Source organism: Hydra vulgaris, chromosome 13, assembly GCF_038396675.1.
Source record: "Hydra vulgaris chromosome 13, alternate assembly HydraT2T_AEP".
In the NCBI taxonomy this organism is placed as follows: domain Eukaryota; kingdom Metazoa; phylum Cnidaria; class Hydrozoa; order Anthoathecata; family Hydridae; genus Hydra; species Hydra vulgaris.
The window spans coordinates 37,714,285-37,736,414 of record NC_088932.1 but is presented as its reverse complement, the minus strand read 5'-3'; the positions used below and the strand labels follow the sequence as shown (position 1 = coordinate 37,736,414).

Here is a 22,130-nt window from a genome sequence, read left to right as displayed (position 1 = left end):
GTTAGTCCTTGACCTTGGCCTAGCCTTAAGGCCGAAAAATTTAGGTCTTGGCCTTGAAACTGTTGGCCTTGGCTTTGAAAATTTTGGCCTTAGCCTTAATTGTTTTGGCCTTGGGCTTAAAAAAATACATATTTTCTTATTGATTTTGTTATATTCTGTGCATAACCTTGGTCTAACCTGGCGAAAATTGAAGTGTTTGGTCTCGAAAATGTTTGCGTAGGCCTTGCCCTAAAAACTCATAATCCTGGCCTTGGCCTTGGCCTTGCTACTTTTGGCTTTGTTAACAACTCTTGTTGAAAAATTTTCAAACTATGTTTTTTTAACCATTTTAAAAATATTTTATACTCACGCATGCGTAAAAGTAAGTCTAATACATGTTCAAGTCCAAATTGGTACATCTTTGGACGTCCAAAGACGTACCATTTTGGACTCGGACGAATGGACCTAAACGGTACGCCTCCTAGACGTCCATGGACTCCTGTGCCCATTGGGAATACGAAATCACGTTTGGTTATTGATGAGGAGAAATACTTTGGTTTTGCAGGATACTACACAGAATTAAAAAAAACATGCTAAGAAATTGTTCGCCTTGAGGGAAAAGAGAGTTTTTCAAAAAAACTATTAATGTGGATTGCCTTTTTTAACTGTTGTATGTCAAAGCCATTGTTTCGTACTTCCAAGGCAATCAATACAACAATCTTTGTTGATGAATGTTTAGAAACGCCATTTTTTCTGTTCATTCAAAAAAATCATTTGAACTTGTACTATTTATTTTGGCTAGATATGGCAAGCTCTTATTACTCTAAAACTTCTCTAAATTTGATGGACAAACATGTCAATTAAGTTGGTAAGGAATCCAACCCACCAAATATGTCTCAAGCCCGACAGAGACGAAAACTTTTGAGGGAATTTGGCTCCAAAAATTGAGGCCTTGGCCTTGGTCTTGGCATTGAAACTGTTGGCCTTAAAAATTTTGGCAAAAAGTTTAGAGAGAGAGGTATAATTTTTTTTCTTGTTTACATTTGTCGTCGTTTACAAAAACAAACGAAAAAGGCTTTTGAAAGAAGATCATAATGATCTTATCATCAGAATCTTTTATAAGTTAAAAACTTTTTTACATTAATATATAAACAAGACTAAAAAATTACAAAAAATCGTGATATAAATTGAAAATATAAATCAAACCACTAATGTTATACATATAATAAAAAAGTTGGATCTTATCGTCAGAACTTATAAGAGCGCAAATACCATATATAAATATATATACAAAGTAAATACAGTAAGACATCTCTTTATATTAGGAAAGTGAAAATACAACAGCCTCACAATTAAAAAGACAAATACGTGGTTGTTATAAAAAGTATTTAAATTTATCAATAGATAAAATTATAATTTTTAAGTTTATTTTTAAAGATTGGAAAAGTATTAGATATATCAAGATATAGTGCTCGATATGTAGTGCAAAATTTGATAAACTTTGTTCTTCAAATTGGTTTATATAAAAAAAATTTATTTCGAAGTAAATATTTATTAATTGGTTTTAAAGAAAAAAGGTTAACGAAGGATGTAAGCTAGCCTCATCAGAAATAAGTCTTGATTGATCGCATCAAATTAAAACTAAAAGAAATTTACAAACAAACTTTACTATAGAAAAAATACAAATACTTTTTTCTTTATTTGTTTATAAAATATTAAAGTTTTTAATTTGTCTGATAATTTATGCATCGCCCGTTGTTTATTATAATATATTTAATATATTATGAGTGTGTGTGTATATATATATATATATATATATATATATATATATATATATATATATATATATATATATATATATATATATATATATATAAGCAGTTTAGCAATTACTTTTTGCTTCTTTATGTATTAAAGCTTATATAAGATAATACTATATATTATCTTTTAATGGGTCGTCCATAGAGGACGTCATTCAGAATTTAAATAAAAACCAGAAATAGAAGTTTATTGGCTTTTTTCCACGGAGATTTTGGTTAAAGATAAAGCGCCATTAATACTTTAAAAATCTCTGCGCACAAGAGCCAACATTCTCCAACTTCTTGCCATTAGTTAAACTTAGCGTGACGTCCTTTATGGATGACCCCAATTTACATATTTACGTCTTTAAAATAAAATATTTGTAAATAACGATTTTATAAAATGCATATGTATAGATACATATATGTATGCATATATATATGTTAGCATACTAAAATAGTATAGTTAGCATACTAAAAATAGTATAATCGAATCAGTTGCGAAGGTAAAAGCTTATCAGTAAGCACACCCTAGTGGAAATATTGCATGCGAAAAAAAAGTACACCAAAAACCAACTACAATTTTGAAACCACCACACCTTATACAACTTTAATCTAATTTTTTAAAATACTCTGTCGATATCTTACAAAATAAAGTAGGTTAAATGAGCGGGTCCTTGTTTTTTAGTATTCAAGATAGGTAACTTTCAGAGATGGTGCAAACTTGAAATTTTGTAATATTGATACTTGAGTCAGATAATAAATTTTTAATGAAAATTACGACAAATGAAACCTGGGGACAAGAACCTAAAAACTTGGGGCACTAGCCTAGCCTAGATATAGTGGTCCTATACCTATGTATTCGTTTAATGAAACTACCAGGTCTATAAGTATGAAATGAGCATTTTTTTTTTTCAAAATAAAACACTATTTTCTAATGGAAAAGTAAAAAATATTTTATTCAAAGTATTTGCCATTGCTTTCTACGCATTTTGACCACCTTTCTTTTCTTTTTACTACTAAAGCACTTGAAGCTTTTTTAAAAAAGATTGACTTATTCTCTTTAATTCTTTCATACATTTAACTTTTTTCATTCATTAGCTAACTTTTCGGATTTCCTAAAAAATTAAAAATTAACCGAAAGATCCGGAATTCCAAATCTATCGGAAAAAATTATATATGAACAACGATAACAACTTTTAATAGTCAATACTTCGTAAATGCCAATAAAAAGTTGATAAGACTTATTATACCATTAATATAAAAAATATAAGTATTTATATAGGTATATATTAATAAAACCATTTATATAGATATACTACATAAAATTACGATTAAAAAAAAAGAAGGGCTTATTTATATTATAACCAACAAAAAAGAGGGGAAAATTAAACGTTTTATAAAAACCTTTCTGATGTAAATTACTTCAAAAAAATAATTTTTTCAACCTTGAACCTCTGTTAATCAAAAAGGCGTAAGAATTTTACAGAATAAACAAAAAACCGTTAAAGGCATCAGTAAATCGATGTTTATCAAATTAAATAATTAAAAGACTTCACTCAAAAACTTGCTTATTTTCCAAAACTTTATTTTTGGCTACTTTTTGAATTTGCTTTTGAATAACTTCAACAGCATCGCAAAGATTGCATAAAACCAAATTTTCCATGAAATCTGCTATTGTATGATTAGGCCATTTCATATAAATAATTCCAAGTAAAGCTTCTGTTCGACTATAACAGTTTTGACGGCGACTTGATTGTTTGCATATAGGAACAAGATCACCTAAATCAAAGCACTCTGCGACGGTGATCCAGTCTTCTTGAGGACGTGTTGGCAACGGAGATAAGATAACAGATAAGTTTGAAAAGTCTGAAGAAGATATATCAGATACACGGCAATTCCAATCATATTTTTCTAACACTTTAGCAGCTTTATCTAACTGATTGCAAATAAAAACATCACGCAACTCAGATACAAGTGAATTATACTTTCGCTGACGAAGCATTTCTAAAAATGTTTGAGCAGGTTTCCCTCCACCGTAATCGGTTTGAATAATTGTTTGCAAATCAGCGTCTGTAAGGGGATAAAATTCGAAAAGTTTGTCCACTTTATTTTCAACGTCTAAGAGTCGCTTCAAATCTGTCAACCAATGATACTCTTAAAAAATTTTTTAAAATTAAATACATAAATAATACAACAATGCATTTCAAAGCACCTACCTGAAGTATTTTGTTATTAACTCGATACGACCATGTAAATTTTTCACTAAGTAGAAAACATGGTTTGTCATGTTTTAACTCATATATATCAACATAGAAAACAAGATTTAAATGTTGTAAAAGATTGTTTGATACATTATTTACATGGTAAACCACTCAAAATAAAAAAATAAAAAACACTCAAAAATGCTGAGCATATTTAAGTTAAAATACTATTTTTTAAGTTACTATAAACCATACTAAAGGTACCATACCCTTTAAAGGTTTATTCAATAGACTCTCTTTGTAAAGAAGAACTGCATTTTCTTGTTCTTTGGTTTGTATCTTTGGTTTTGGTTCTGTAGCTTTGTTTTCATTAAACGCTAAAAAAAAAAAATATTTAAAAGTATGTTAAACAAAGTCATTTACTTCAACACCCAAAAAAAGTTTGAATAAAAAGGAAAATAAGTAAACCTTTTAATGAAGTATTTATTTCATCTAGTAATATATTCATAGCAACTTCAAACTTTTCTGTGTCGTCATAAATATTTTTAGTAATATTGTGCCAAAACTTTTTGTATATGTTTTTCTCTGCTGGTTTAAATTCCTTAAACATAACAATTATGATACGGTTTTCAATGCCTGTTGCGTAATCCAAATATTTTGTCCAATTTTCTGAATTCGCATAAATCGACGGGAGACAAATTACATAAACTTTTGCTTTTCCATAATACCCACTTTTCTCATTTAGTGATACATTAAGTTTTTGCTTTTTTAACCAGTCGCACACTCTTAGCGCATGAAAGTCGTATGTTTCATCGTACAATAATAAAACGTCACACATTTACAACATTTAAAGCATTCTAATCTTATTTGTTAACACGAGAAACTTATAACTTATCCGTCCCGGTTTTATTTAAAAAAATGTTTTTAAAGACATTTATGTTTTTGTAAATAGACATACTAAAACAAAACACCGTACAATTAAGGTAATCCTTTTATTAGAGTGCCTTAAACAACAACTCTCTAACAAAAAAATAAATCGACTTAAGTCGTGTTAACTTAATTATTTTTTTAATAATTTATTCTTCAATATTTTACTAATAATAATTCAATGCTTTAACAGTAGTTGCACATTTTGTTTTAATAGTTAATTTACTTAAATATTTACATTACATATTACATTTTCTACTTCAACAAATTTTGAATTTTAAAAAATTTCCTAAAAACAATTAGGGGTGTCATAAAAAAAAAAAATCTATCATTTTGAAAATAACTTAAAAAAGGTACTAAGGTATCGAATATTCGGTTACTTCTAAATACTACCTTCAGACCTGTTATAATAATTTATTACAGACATTTACAATAGCAAAACAAATAACTTAAATATAATGAAAAGATAAAGCGAAAAAAAAAAAAACTTAAAATGACCATTTACGTGGAAAAAGTTGGGTAAATATAATTACGATATAGTCGATTAAAAAATTAAAACACGTTTAATTTTGTTAGATAATTATTTTTGTATGAAACATTATTTTGAATAAAAACAAATCTTTACAACATAGTAATAATAATATAGTAACCATAGTAACATAATAACCATATATATACTTTAAAAAATAAAATTCAATTATAAAAAAATACAAAACATTCTGGGATTTTCTTAACTAATGAAAAACCAGAAAACGTGAGAGATTTTACAATAAAAAAATTTTAAAATATGAACAAATAAATTGCACACTAAGAGTTTGTCACTTTTTAAAGACTACATACTGCATTTACTGTAACAATAATACTAAGGTATCAAGCCACCGGCGCAAGTTTAACCATAACAACACCAACAGGATCAACAATTGCTTTAAATGAGGTATTAAAAACACCAAGATCTTTGTGTAAGAACAAGTCACGAACGTGAAAAGGACCATTCATGTTAATCTATTCATATTATTAAAGAAAAAAAAAATTGAAACAATTATTAGTTACTTTTTTGTAAATAATATTTATATATATATTTATATACTCCTGATAATATTTATAATAATATTTATTTAAAAACTTTGATATATAAAATTCGCCGAATGGTCATACACGAGCAGTGAAAATCATATTGGATACCGGGCAAATCATATTTTGACAGTTGTCAAGACAAAAATAAAGATTAATAGAAGAATATTAAAAAATAAATAAGACAGACAATACACCTTAACAGTACTAACAATAATAATAAACAATAAACTGTTTTATAAACACTAATATGAACGAAGATATAACGAAAAATATATCACCAAACAAAAACTAATAAAACAAAAAATTGATTTCAAAAATAAAAAGTATGCATACAACAATAAAAGGCCTCAGAATGGAAAAAAAACATTAATGCTAATGTGTAAACATAATTTTTGTAGTGATTAAGTAATAAACATCTCCTCAGAGTCGCGTTTATTATTACTGGCGTTTCGATGAGGAATCAGCACTAATAACTAGTTTATCCCGTCAGACAAACGTCATCGCCACTTATGCTTTACCCCGCGAATAATATATAATAATAATATTTATAAATATTTATATACTCCAGATAATATTTATAATAATTATTAGTAATAAATATTGTAATTAAAATCTGCAATATGATTACTAAAAAATATAATTCGGATTTAGCTTACTGAAGCAAATGTCACTTCCATATAAACAGGAATGTCAGTTCTTAAACTCATAATGGCAACTGCAGCAGCATTGTTGTCCAAATATCGAACCCAATTTTGCTGATAGTTATCCTAAAAAAAGCTTGACCTTTTAAATTGAATATTTTAAAAATAATGTTAAAATAATTCTAGTCAAACAGCAAATAAAACTGTAATTTACTTTGTACACTCTTCTTCCCATCTTGCCTAGCACATCTTGATTGACAGCAATTATCTCTCTAATTAAAATTTTACAGATTTTAAAAGTTAAAACAGTAAACAAAATATTCTTTCATAAACATTTAGATATTTTAAACTTATTAATTTTTTATCTTATATTTGTTGTACTAATTTATGATCCCACACCCCATAATGACCTAACAAGTGGCTATATTTAACTTAGTATATTAATTGGGTATATAAAAATGTTATGAGAAAGTAATAAATAGATGTTACTCGTTGAGAAGAATGTCTTTTTGCCATTGTTTCATTGTGTCAAGATCAGCTGATATAAACAATGGCTAAAAATAAAACACAGTGGATTTAAATAAAAACAAATAAACATTAAAAACAGTACTTTAGTAACTATTAAATATTCAAAAAAAAAAAAAAAAACAACGTACAGCTGCAAGGATTGACCAGAGGGCAAACTGAACTTTGGATTGACTTTCACTAAGACTGTAATCCCCAATCAGCAACTATAGTCATAATTCTTGCATTTAAAAGCAATCATTATTAAGAGAGGTATTAAATAGTGGCAAAATGACATCCAGCCTTACTCTGAGCACTGTGTGTATATATAATATATACACACAAGGCTCAGAATGAGGCAGGATGTCATCCTGCCACTATTAATACCTCTCTTAATAAAACAATGATTAAATGGGATATTATTTTAAAATGATTGAAAAACATATATAAATATATATATATATATATATATATATATATATATATATATATATATATATATATATATATATATATGTACATATATGTATATGCTTTTCAATCATTTATATATATATCAGGGGCTATTCCAGACCGTTTTCGAACAGTGTCGACCGTATTTGGGCGTCGGTTTGGGCGCTGTCCAAATTAAAATCAAGGAACTTATTTATTTTTTTAACGCTTTTTATGACGAATATTGTTTTTTCGCAAAAAAACAGCGATTTTCCGCTAAATTTCTCTATAAGGAGGAGGGGAGGGGGTACCACCGCCCAAAATTTTTTTCTAGAATAGCCCTTATATATATATATATATATATATATATATATATATATATATATATATATATATATATATATATATATATATATATATATATATATATATATATATATATATATATAGATATATATATATATACACACACACATATATATATATCTTTATATACACACCTACAACACTAACTAATAATAGCCAAAAAATTTTACCATATCAATATCATTAAACTTGCCAGGAGCAACATAAGGAATTATTTCATCTTGATGATCTCCATTGTAGTTTATTATACTCATAACGCTATCCCAAGAATCCTAGAAACGTAAAAAAATCCTTTAAAATCTTGGTTTAATTGATTCTATACAAAGCCAAAAGCTTATTTAGCATAACTTAAGAAAACAGTATGTAAAATCAATGTAAAAAAAATGTTTTTGTTTAAGTAAAAAGTAAAAAATTTATTTATTTATCTGTATTAAAGACCAACTGAAAGTAAAATTTAATGAAACAGAAAGTTAGTAAATCGTTTTTTATAACTCTCCTAACAAATAAAATCCTTTGCCGCATTGGCATATCTGTTGAATTTAACAAATTGTTAAAAAAAGTTTATAACCTGAATGTCATCCCAATTTCTCCAAATATTGCAGTGATCAGCAATATCGGCATAAGGCTAAAAATGGACATTGAAATTAAGTAAAAAACAATAGGCTAACAATGGACATTAAAATTAAGTAAAAAACAATAAACAATTAAATGAAGTATATATATATATATATATATATATATATATATATATATATATATATATATATATATATATATATATATATATATATATATATATATATATATATATACATAGACAGTTTTTCAAAACCAACAACTCAATTTATATTTCCACTTTTATTCCAGTATCTGCACCAGATTAGGACTGGTAATGCAGCATACTAGCAATACAATATAACTATATTGCATCCCCCTGATTCATATGCTACTTCAAATATTCCAAGTTGAATGGTATCAAAGATTTTATTACACCCAATTGATTTGGTAGATATGAAAAAAAAACTTATTGAGTCAAGTGATAGAGCAAGATTATAAAATATTTTATAAAAATTATGTTTAGTTTTTCATAAAGGCATCATATTACTTTTTAATCTGGTATATTATAATTATCCTGTTATATAACCACATAAGTAACCTGTTATATTTACAGATGGTGATTAGTTAACTATTGATGGATGGTGATTGGTTAATTATTTACGGATGGTGATTGGTTAGACAAAGACATATTCATAGATCCTAATGAATATGCATTAGATTTTTAAGACAAGGGCCAAAATGACTTGTAATCAATTTTTGGATTTTTTGAAATCCATTAAACCCTAAACCACATTTTTTATAGTAAACTATTGTTAAAACTACTTTTACAACCTTAATCTGTTTAGCACTTGCACTGATGAATTTTCCATAAAGGCATGTTCTTACATTTTTTAATAATGTTAAAGGTAATTAAGTATAACTTATTTACAGGTGAATAAGTATAAACCTAAATTTTAGTAAAATTACAACTTTGTAACATTAATAACATAAAGAATATTAAAGACTCATTTCATTACATCATTTCATTACATCACAATCAAACTCTATCATAATAAACTTATTTAAAAAATAAAAAACTATGCAAATACATGATTGAACCAATTTAGTAATTCCTAATATTGAAATTGCCAACATTATTTTTTTAAAGGGGTTGATTTAACATGATATCAACGATGAAGATCTAAAATAATTTTTTCACAAAGCTGTGAGAGTGATATACTAATATATAGAAAATTGGGAATGTCAGCTTTTAAGTCTATCATTCTATTTTTTCTAAGGTTCTATTTTTTTGCTTGTTTTTTTTTTAGTTAAATCGAAACCTCTTCCCAATCATTTGAACTTGTCATTATCAGGTTCTAATTTCATTTGAGACTTTTAATGAACTAGTCAAGTAATAAACTATTAGAACAGTGTCAACCTAAGTATGCAGAGATAACGATATACTTTACAATATACTTAGCTAAAAATAATAACATATTAAGCTCTGTTGTTAAGGAAGCTAAGACTGATTGCCAAGACAACCTTACAGCTAACAAGACCTTTACAACTTCACAAATTTACAACTACAATTACAACATTTTATTACATCTTTAATTTACATTTTTTAGACAATATAACATCTTTTTAGACTAAATAATATTTGGGTGGTCCATTTTAAACTTTTTCGTGAAACTTTAACCTGGATTTTTACCAATGATAAAATTTGATCTAAAAATGTGAAACACAAAAATCTTTGAATTGTTAATCCCTCACAAAACATTTGAAGCTAGAATAATTGATTGCGCTAATGTTGTGCAACGTTTTTATCCACTGACTGATATTATTTCTCAGAGGGGTTCATAGAATTTAATTATTGCAATTATAAATATACAGTTAATCACGATACTGAAATGTTATTTTTTTGTTGGTTGAAAATTTATTTCAATTAATTTCTTTGAATAATATGCTCCTTTAAAGCTCTTTCGATGCTTTTCCACAACTTAAGAAAGTTTTTCTCTCTTTACTGGATCAAAACATTTGTCTTTAATGTCTCCTATAAGCTTTTTATCTCGCTCTGTAATCTTGTTGACAAGAAAGATTGCATACAAAATATTTTTGCAACATTGAAGTTCTTGAATTTGTTCGAATGCTCTGAGGAAATATTTTGCCAATCTTGGGGTCTGTGTAATTTTAGCAGATGAAAAAGCAACCATGACTTTTTAGCAATGAAAGACGATAAAAAAGGTTTTTTTTTGTTACTTCAAATAATAATCGGAGGCTTCAGTTTAAGAGTGTTTAGAAGTACTCTAGGTCTTGGTAAGTTTATAAATTACTCTGTGAGTTATATAGAAAAGGCTATGATAAGGTAATAAATAACTTATATCATAGCCTTTTCTATATACTCACAGAGTCATCTTTTGTTGGCTTTTTAAGAATTCTCTGTCAATGAGCCACTTGTTGTTACCAGAGTGTTTCAGCAATGTTTAAGTGTCTGCAAGTGATATATTAAACAAACTGTCCAGTTTCAATGTAAAAGAAAAATATACTAGCTAGAAATCCGTTCTATTATTGTTTGAAAAAAAATGCATAGAAATATTTGGTTTTGACTTTATTCGAAGATACCATTTTTGTGTAATATGGGCATGCTCAAATTATCCAGTGTTTTTCATTGAAATTATTAAAAATTAAAATACTTTTGCAAAAAGCAAAATTGAAAAAAAAATTTTTTTTAATTATTAATGATAAATAAAAGTAAAAATTTCATACTGCAGTTTAAAGTACTTAAATTGTAGTGTTTTTTGCTTTACTTATTTTTCTTGTATTGAAAAATAGAATACAAAAAAAAATGTGATGATCAGATTTTCGGTTTAGATGACAATTATACCAAAAATCTGATCAACACAGTCCTGTTAGACTTCATTGGAATACAAGGAGGTAACCAAAGGTTTTCAATGATATTGCTAATTAGATGATTTGTAATCAATCTTGTTTCTTATCTAGTTATCTCTCCCTTATCTTCTTATCTTGCAATACACCACTATTTAATTTGGATTTCTTCCTTTAAAGTTTTCCAAGAAAAAAATAATAATCCAATGATTTAAACAAGAAAAACCTCTGCATTTTTAGCTGCAATATTTTTGTTTATAACAACAGCTGGAATATATTTTAGATGTAATCAACATTTTTTTTTCTAATATGAGTACTGCCTCTTCTGTTTCAATAGATACATTATTTCCCAGACTTTTACTAGATCTACCAACCTTTTTTGGTATGGGAACCATTGCTGTCATTTAATACAAGACTGAAGCTTGTAATACAAACACAATTAGTAACTATACGTTTAGATATAAACTTTGTAATATTAAAAGGAGATTTATTAAAAACTTTATGAATTAAACTGACTTCCTTATATACAATTTCACAATATTAAATGCAATGGCACAAAAGTGTCAGGATTTGAATGTTTGAAAAGTATTAAAATGAGAGTAACTAAACTGATTTATGTTATGCAACATTTGTGGAATAAGTAAAAGTAGTTGTAAATAAATAAACTTAGAATTATTCCTCTGTGATTACCAATTAAATTGTGTGAATTCCACTATAAAACAATAACAGTTAGTAGGTAAAAACATTGTGCAACACTTGCACAACTCATTACTCGAAATTCCAATGTTTGTGGGGAATCTGAAAATCATCCTAAATTCAAGGTATTTTCGAAAAATTTTGGTATTTAGCATTTTTTCAAATGTCATCACTGGTAAAAACTTGAGCTGAATTTTAAAAAGAATTAAAAATGATCACCTTAATATAATACATTTTTAGACAATATACAAGGTGCAGAAAAAGTTCCCGTACAAAAATATAAACAGCAAAAACAGCAAAAGTGCCTGTACAAGACAAGAGACAAATTACACTTCAATTTAAAACAAATTAATACTAAAAAATACTAAAAGAATACGAAGGAATTCAAAAGAATACCTAAAACACACTATATATTGAAAGAAAACACCATACAGATAATATTTTTAAATTATACTTTTGTACTGGAACTTTTTACGCACCCTGTAATATATTTTAAGACAATACAATAACTTTGTGGACTATAAAATAACTTTTCAGACTATATAGTGTTTTTAATGTTGATCACTAAAGGTGAAGAAATACTGTAAGAGAAATTATGTTATATATTGGTAGGCTGAATAAGCTCAAATTTTATAATTACGAACTAGCATAACCGTGAAGCAGTTGCAAAAACTGGCCAAAAAAATATTCCACTTCGCTCTTATGTCAATGTTAACAAATTCTTTTGGCACACTTATGCCGAGTTCGCACATATGCCAGTTTTTGTAACTGCTTTGCACTTTTGCCAGTTCGCACATGTGCCAATTCACATTTATGCCAGTTTGCACTTACGCCATTCGCGCCTATGCCAGTTCGCACTTTAAAATTCATGCTTTTTCAGTTGTCCTGTTATATATATAATATATAATTATATATTGTTTTTATTGATTTAAATTAATAAAAATTCTTTTTACTACACCACTTTGTAATATTAAAATTTATAATTTTTTTTCTAAAATAAAAAAAAGCAATGTTCATACTTTATTTTTATCAATATATGCAGGCCAACTGCAAGAATAAAGCATTGGTCTTTCTGTTTGATTCATATACCATCCGAATGCTTTATAACCATCAGCATATAAATTCTCGCATGCATAACAACCATCAAGTTTAATCATATCCACTCCCCAATTTGAAAAAATCTTAAAAAAGTAAATGATTCAAGTCTTTATCCATTTTATTTTTTATTTTATATCAATACTCTACTTCAATTTCTTTATTTTCAATATATTTATTAAGTTAACTCTAATCACCTGAGTGTCTTTTTGCATGTGAAAAATACTAGCAGGGTAACCTCCACAAGTCAATGTTCCAAAATCTTTAAAAAAGAAGAGCTTTTGTTTACATTAAGAAACTAAAATAAAACAATGTTTACAATATAAAAAGTATTTAAATGATCATTTTGCAAAGTTTACAAAGCTTTTATTTTATTAAAAACCTTTTATTCACAAAAAATGATGTCTTGAACTCGCTTAACTAGCCTTAGTTTAATGTTATTATTGACTAAATTCCAGTCAGCTATCTCCAGTTGTAATAAGAATGAAAATTAAAGCAATTATGTAACCAGATGAATAAAATTTTTAAATATGCATATAAGAAGATTTGTAGTCATTGAGTTAGACATAATTCTACATTTGTAAATTGAGTTAGACATAATTCTTAATAAATAGAGTAGCTTTAGCTTGGAAGAAATGTTAATGCAAAAAACAAGTTCAAAAATATTAACAACCCATGAATAAAAAAATGAAAATTTGAAAAGTACTGCAACGGTATGCAGCTTTACCATTTACTCGTACAGTTACCAACAATTATTACTTCCAGCTACAACATTTAAGCTAGAGAAGACTCGACAATATTAACATTGTATTTCAGTTTAAAGATTGTTTGATAGACATTTCACGTTATAGATTATTAGTTTATTTGAACTTGTCATTATCAGGTTATTGGATTCAGTTAAGAGTGCCTTAAATTTTAGACATTTTTTCTGGATTATATAACTATCTAATATCTCATCTTATATCTCATAAGATTATCAACTCATAGTAGTAAAATTATAAATAAAAATTTACATAATTACCATAATTACATACTATAAAATAAAAATATTAATGCAAAATAAAGATGGCAGAATATTTAGACTCGTTTTTTTAATATTTTTTTATGATTTTTAGCATACAGAAATGATTGAAGAATTTTATAGATCATTTTTTAAATTGTCATTTTATGAGTTTTTTGCTATCTTTAATGTTTTATTTTTATTTGGAGAACTTTTGCTTTTTTAGAAAAAATGATGACTGTTCTTATTATTTTTATAACTAAGAAGAGATTTTGAAAGAAATCTGATATATTGGTGTAGTTTTCTAAATAATAGAGAAAATAACTTTACACCAAAATAATAAATTAAATAAAAAAAGATAAAAATAAAATAAACTAATAAAGTTTTATCTACCAACTTTGCGCAAAAGTTATTTTATAATACAAATAACTAAACTGATATTCTTTTTTTTCAAAATAAAATTTCATAAAATAAATTATGCAAATAATTTAGAACAGAATAATAAGTATATTTGTAATTATTTAATCTTAATTTTCTTCTTTTATTTTATATAATTATTTTGTAATTATGAATAACTATTTTACAATAATTATTTTACAATAATTGCTTTAATAATTATTATAATTATTATATTTTATTATTATAATAATAATTATTATAATAACTATTTTATAATTTATACATTTTTAACTTAATCTTCTTTATAAGATTACTAAAATTAATAATTACCTTTTTGTAATTATAATTATAGTAAATATTTTTATTATCACAAAATTTTTGAATGAGGCTTTTAAAATTTTTTACTTAGTTTAAAAGAAAGTTAATGATGGTGGTGTAACAATAACCAGGTAAAAAGTCAAGTCGTGGTTATGTGAGAAAAATAAACCTAACATGAACTGTTTTACGGGTCCTTACTGCTAATATTATAGATAAGTTATATATTTTATACAATATACATATATATATATATATATATATATATATATATATATATATATATATATATATATACATATATGTATATATATGTATATATATCATTCTAATTTACTCCCAACAAGGCTGCAAGCAACCACTGTTAGGTTGGGAATTACTAGAAAAAAATAATTGAGTTATAAAGCAAGGAAATGGTTGACAGAAAACTTGAAGGTTGAATGAATCATCGAAGGTTGTATGAATCAGGAAAATATGAAGATGTGAGAGAGTTCCAAAGGGTTGAAGTGCGGGGAAAAAAACTAGACGAATAAAAGTTTTTAGAGGGACAGATACAGTAAAAGAATGAGACTTTGCTAAGTTACGAGTCAAGCAAAAATGATTGTATATCTTATATATAAGTTATATATTGTAAATAATATATATAAGTTATATATTGTATATATTATATATAAGATATATATAGTTATATAATGTTTTGACCTGTATAAATACCCATCTTTAAACCATGATTATGAATCTAAAAAAAAAAAGTATACTTTTATCATAAAAACATGTTATAAATTATTATAATTTAAAAAATTAATACACATAGTAATGTAAAAAAAAACAACATACATAGTCAGCTAGAGCTTTAATTCCATTAGGGAATCTTTTTTTATCTGCAACTAAATTGCCATCTAAATCACGCTGAAGTTCTGGCCAACAATCCTTAAAAATAAATAAATAAAGCTTAAAAATAAAAGATAACTCAGTTATTAAATAATAACTTTTTATAATCATGTGTTAAATAAGCTTTTATAATTATGGATGTGTTGAATAATTTATTTCATTTACATGCATATACAGGCGTCAAATAAACGTGATAAACTGATTATCTAATTTGTAATGATTGAATGATTGATTAGAGTAACATGTGATTAATGATTTACACTAAATTTAATTTAACATTGATTTAAAGTTATAAAACATCTAATTACAAACAACCTAGACTACAAATTTCTAAAACGCTCTTTAAAATTAATAAAAAATAACTCAATGCTCATATTGGTCAGCATAATTGCTTTTAATAACTATACTGAACAAAAAGTTTTTAATTTAAATTTTAGATCATATTGTATTTAGATTCCTCCTGAGAGCATGTACGCATCATTAAATACAAAATCACTCCCCCCTTCCTCAACCTAAAATTTTCAAAACAATAAAAACAAAAAAAACTGTTAGCTAATTTGACATTTCTTTGTTACATAACATAATATTTTTTGAATTCAATACTTTTCTCTTAAAAATAATCAAGTTTTATGAGAGAGAATGAGAGTCAAAGTATAAAAGACTTTATGAAAGACCCTTATCACAAAAAAATAAATAATAATAATAATGCAAAAGTAAAATAGTTCAAAAAAAGACTGCAAACTCAAATGAAATTATGAAAAAATGATCAATTTAATCATTAAAAAATGATTCAAATGAAAAACAAAACTTTTAGAGTTTAAACTAAAAAATATATATTCTCAAGAAAAGTGTGATGAAGACTTTTTCTTTATAGTATTATAACTGATTTTCTTATTGTTAGTAATCATATTAGGTTAATAATCAACCCTGTGAAATTCACAATCAACTTTTTATTTATGAGTTAAAAATACTATGGATGCATTATATAGATGGTATGAGTAAATTTAAAGGTGTTTTTAAAACTCTAACTTAAATATTTCATGGTCTTGTAAATTTTACATCACTTCAAAACAATATAAAACATTTTTTACTGATACTTGAATTCTATCAATAAATTTTAATTCAATGTAAAATAACACAGAAAAATTTAACACATTCTTGCATTTCGGATATCTAGATACCTACAAGAGATTTTTGAGGAAATTGTTAACCATAATATTACTTATTCTTAACAACTTAAATTCTCTAGAATTTAAGTTTTTAAGAATAAGTAATAATATGGTTACTGTATTACACTTAATATTATTTATCTCCCCCAACCCATTCACTCTGCATTACCAAAAAATATATATTATTTTAGATTATTATTAAAATAATATTCATAAATTTCTATTGCTTTGCTATATTCTTTTGTATTATGTTATTTTATTAATGATATGTTACTATATCATCAAAGACTTGAAAGTTTAAAAGACATTTAAACAAGTTTTTCATTTTCTCTTTTTTTTTTCGTTCAAGCCAAAAAAGTTGTTTATTTCTAGCTTTTCTTTTTTGGTCAGCATCAGCCATTTTTAAATTATTTCTAGTTGTTGTTAAATTGCTTAATGTTGAGATTATTTTTTGCATTAACATTTTTTTTCTTGTAACACGTTTTACATTGGCTCTAATTTGATCCATAACTATTTTTCCATGGATTTTTTTTTTTTTTTTGTAATTCACTTCCCCAAGGCCGAGAAGGCTGCTACAGATAAGGAGTCTACACGTGGTTATAACCCTCTCTCAACTCTATAACTCCAAAACACGAACCTTGACGAACAAGGCCACAGTGCGGAGAAACAAGTTAAGCGCGGTAACCAGGGACGTGATGGGAATCGAACTTAAAGCACAATTTAAAGCACAATAATGCATTTTAATTCTTTTCTTTTAAAATTTTAATTGATATTAAGCTTGAAACTAAAATTGATGTTAAAATTAAACTAAATACTTTTTAATCAAGAACTTGTGTTGCACCACTAAAAACACTTCTATAACATCATCTGATGGATATGTTAATAATTTTATCATCATTTGATAGAAGGTTAATAATTTTATTTATTGTTGTTTGCAACAACAGCTGATATTGTATAAACATCAATTGCAACCAAAAAATATTATTTTTTATGATTATTTCAAACTATAGGACTATATAAAATGTATATCAGATTTCATTCTAGACCCTTTCTGAAAGCGTATTTAGACATTTGTGCATTTTTGATGTTCTGAGAAAAAAGCATTTAAAGTTTTCAATTCATCACTGTGTTTGATCTTCTTAATTAAACCAAATTTTTTTTAAAAAACATATAGAAATATTATTATTTTTCATAATATAACAAATAAAAAATTTAAGTTTATGAAAAGCAACAATGCAAATGGACTTAGGATAATCTTAAAACTATATAAAATATGACAAAATTCTACAAATTAAATTGCCGCTGCAAAACAAGACCATCTTAATTCCGTTTTGGGTGTTCTAAGAAAAATCATTTAAAGTTTTAAATTTAATCACTGCTTTTGATAGTTTTGCTTTGCAACGACACTATATATAAATAAATAAATATATATATAAATATATATAATATATATATATATAAAACATGGTTTATGGTAGTTTTAGAAATCCATTTTCCCTGAGTTTTCCCTGATTTTCACCTAATTTCAAGTACTTTTTCCCTGATTTTGGGTGATAAAAAGTATATAATTTTCCTTGTTAATGTTGAAAGATATAATACTTTCGCAACTGAATCCATGTTTCCCTATTATTTTTATCAGAGTTTTTACAGAAATTAGATTCTCTAAAGAAACTTGTAAATTGATTTATAGCTTTATCAGAAAAGACTGATGAAAGATACTTAAAGCTAACCAAGTGGTTCAATAACATTAAATTTGTACTCCTTCTCAGCATTTTCTGGAGTCATTGTTATCAATGCATTAGGGTTAAAAACCTGAGAATTGGGTACAGTGATAGACCCTAATGGAGTTCACTCCATGAACTTTTCAATTAGTCATACATACATGTTAGTGCAATCTTTTTGGGAACCTTGAATATCAGTAATTGTTATTATATCTTTATTTTGTAAAGAAGCTAATCTTGTTTCAGCTGCAAAGCTTAGTTTGATTTGATTTCCCTTACACAATGGAATCTGAATATAATATACTGAATGGAATCATTGAATATAATATACTGAATGGAATCATTGGCTTGTCAGTTTGGTACGCCAATAAATATGGCTCTAATATGCTGGCAACAAAGCTGAAAACTTCAAATTTTAAAAGAACAAATTTGTCTTTAACAGCTTTTTTTGACAATTAAAAAGCTTTTCGATTAGGGTTGATTTGAAGATAGTAACTATTCCCAAAACTCAATTAACTTGCATATATTAGGCCAGATTTCAATGCCACAATCTGCAACAAATTTGTTTTCAACCCACCTTGTTGCACAAAAGAAAAGAGAGTGTTACATCAGTACTTGTTTCATAATCTTGACGCTTAGCCAGGCTGTCATGAAGAATTTCTAACACCCTTTCAGAGTTTCTTCAATATTCTATGTGGTTGATTCGATAGCTGTTTTAAAAGCACCATGAATAACATGCAAGGAGCAACTTCCATTATTTATAAGCTGTGGCATCTCGTTGTTCTTTCTATGTTTATTTAGATCATCTAGAAATTTCCAATTTGTAGAGAAATGAAATTTGTATGGAAATCTTTCCATCTATGGAAATCTTGAAACAATTTACTTGAACCAAATCTTGATAAGTTTTCGTTAAAATGAGTAAGAAGGCCAGAAGTTGTAGAATGACTGAGAAAAACTGATGTTCAATATCTTACTTTAACTTTGTCATTGACTTCCAAATATCTAACAAGTAGATCCATCTGTCATGTTTAAGTTAAGTCATTCAAACTCTTATCAAAAGATATGATGTAACAATCTGCTACCTTACTGTCAGGAAACATCTTTTTAAAAGAATTGTTTAAATTTGCACATAAATTATTAGAGTAGTAGAACATATGATCTCAGCGTTAGTTGATAAAGATGAATTAATTGAGGAATCAATAGTTGTTTGTTTTTTGGTAGAAAATGTCATATTTTTTTCTTCATATCTAAGTGGCTCAGCTCGCAACACTTTTTCATTAACAAAGAAACAGCTAACAGGATTGTAGCAGATTGATGCTTTAAGAATCTTTATAAATACGGTGTCGTAACCAATCTTCTTGAAAATAGGTCTTCTCTGAAGTCATATCTTATATTATTATACTTAATTAAATATTTATCTATGAATATGGCTACTACATTTTATAAAAGTTATAAAACCGCTGTAGTGAGCAACTTTCAATAAAAATAAAAAGTCAAAATTTGTATGTTACAAAATAACTTCAAGTTATATGTAAAACTAAAAAACATTTTGTGAGTTTTCCCTGATTTTGAAGATTTTCAAAAAAAGTTCCCTGACTTTTCCAGGTATTCCCTGATTTTTCAGAAATTGAAAACTTTTCCCTGGTTTTCCCTGAGTGCCGTGAACCCTGTATAAAACATGCAAAATAGGTAACAGACAGAGAAACAACAAAAGTTTATCGCTACCGTAAGATTTAACAGTAAAAAAAAAAGTAGTAGGCTAATGTAGGTAAAATTCCATACTCAGTTAATTCCATACAACCTGATAAAAAAGACTCATCAGGAATAAATGTTGTAATCTTTGTTATCTTTATTCCACAAAAAATACAAAACTCTAATGATTTTGTATGTATGTATGTATGTATGTATGTATTTATGTTTGTATTTATGTTTGTTTGTATATATATATATATATATATATATATATGTATGTATGCATATGTATGTGTGTGTATATATATATATATATATATATATATATATATATATATATATATATATATATATATATATATATATATATATATATATATACACACTTGCACACACATTGTATTTTGAAAGTTTGAAAAGATAAAAAAAAAACAAATTAAATGTGGAAGCAAAAGGATTTGAACACTCGTGTTGAACTTCAGAGGCACAGCGAGCTAACCACTTTGGCCACTTAGGCATACTAATAAACAGTTTTTTAGATTATTTATTGAGCAAAAAACTATACCTTTATAAAACTGCAAATAAATTCTACAAATTAAAATTAAGGAGATATTGTTGCAAGACAATTTTTAAGTTAAAGTAAAACTGTAATACTTGATATAATGATTAACATTAATTTGACATTTACATAAGTTCGATATTTGCATACACTTTCATTCACATTTTATTATTAAAAAAATGCCGCAACTCTTTTTCACCATTAACTTGGTTGCATTTGACACAGGTCAACTTTAATATAAAGAGATCATTTTTAATAATAATAAACTTAAAAAAATAAATAAAATTTACATCAATATTGACATATTTGTATCCTAGTTTGGCATACCCATCTGAAACCAACTTGTCTGCTGTGCGCTTGAAAAGATTTTCACTAAAAGAAATCCATTTTTAAAAATACTATATATATATATATATATATATATATATATATATATATATATATATATATATATATATATATATATATATATATATATATATATATATATATATATATATATATATATATATATATATATATATATATATATATATATATATATATTGTAAAAAAGTATTTTTCTCTATGAAATATAACAACAAAATATATATGAAATAAGTCAAAACTAAAGTTTACATAACTTTTATTTTTGAAATTTATACAAATTAGTGAGCAAACCTAATACATTGATCAGGATATGTTTCGCAATCAATAATACATCGAAATCTTTCCCATTGCAACCAACCCACTATAAATAAAATTTATTGTAAAACTAATTCTTGTAAACATTTAAATGTTAAGAATTTGAAATTTAGACTTACTTGGTGGAGTCCTTGCCAATCCATTATCAAGTGTATACAACCCAACAATTTGAGAAATTATTAGTAAATAAAACATTGTACTTTTATATATAAAAAATCAATATACAACTTTATATACAAAAAATCAAGTAATGATGTATATTTAACTCCACCAACTCCACTCTCTTTTTTAGGTCTATTTAAAAATAATTCATTACTGATTTTACATATTTTGTTTGATGATTTTATTCTGTAATAAAAATTCACAACCTACTAATGACATTTACTTAAAGCAGAGTAAAATAGTCAAAAAAATAAAACCAATATATAAAACTATTTAACAGAAACTACTTTTTCAAAACTATGCAACAACAGAAATCCATCATAATGCATATATAAAAATAATTGTATATATAAAAATTATTAAAATAATTCTAGAATACTTAACATGTTTAGATTATC

At 26.0% G+C, this 22,130-nt stretch overlaps 2 protein-coding genes across 2 annotated transcripts; both read right to left on the bottom strand.

Annotated features, from left to right (window-relative positions):
- Window positions 1–3,195: 3,195 nt before the first annotated feature.
- On the bottom strand, window positions 3,196–4,941 carry LOC105851003 (uncharacterized). Its single transcript, XM_065815423.1, has 3 exons — window positions 4,451–4,941; window positions 4,252–4,359; window positions 3,196–3,935 (listed from the first exon to the last, which is right to left on the bottom strand). Exons 1-3 carry the CDS (start codon window positions 4,818–4,820, stop codon window positions 3,334–3,336), a joined length of 1,080 nt encoding a protein of 359 aa, XP_065671495.1. The 5' UTR covers window positions 4,821–4,941; the 3' UTR covers window positions 3,196–3,333.
- A 535-nt stretch (window positions 4,942–5,476) lies between these two features.
- LOC100204126 (alpha-N-acetylgalactosaminidase) lies at window positions 5,477–21,920 on the bottom strand. Its single transcript, XM_065815422.1, has 14 exons — window positions 21,690–21,920; window positions 21,547–21,616; window positions 21,177–21,258; window positions 15,692–15,784; window positions 15,557–15,593; window positions 13,338–13,402; window positions 13,065–13,226; window positions 8,495–8,551; window positions 8,097–8,198; window positions 7,281–7,355; window positions 7,114–7,178; window positions 6,839–6,896; window positions 6,640–6,750; window positions 5,477–5,911 (listed from the first exon to the last, which is right to left on the bottom strand). Exons 1-14 carry the CDS (start codon window positions 21,763–21,765, stop codon window positions 5,780–5,782), a joined length of 1,185 nt encoding a protein of 394 aa, XP_065671494.1. The 5' UTR covers window positions 21,766–21,920; the 3' UTR covers window positions 5,477–5,779.
- Between the last annotated feature and the right edge of the window lie 210 nt (window positions 21,921–22,130).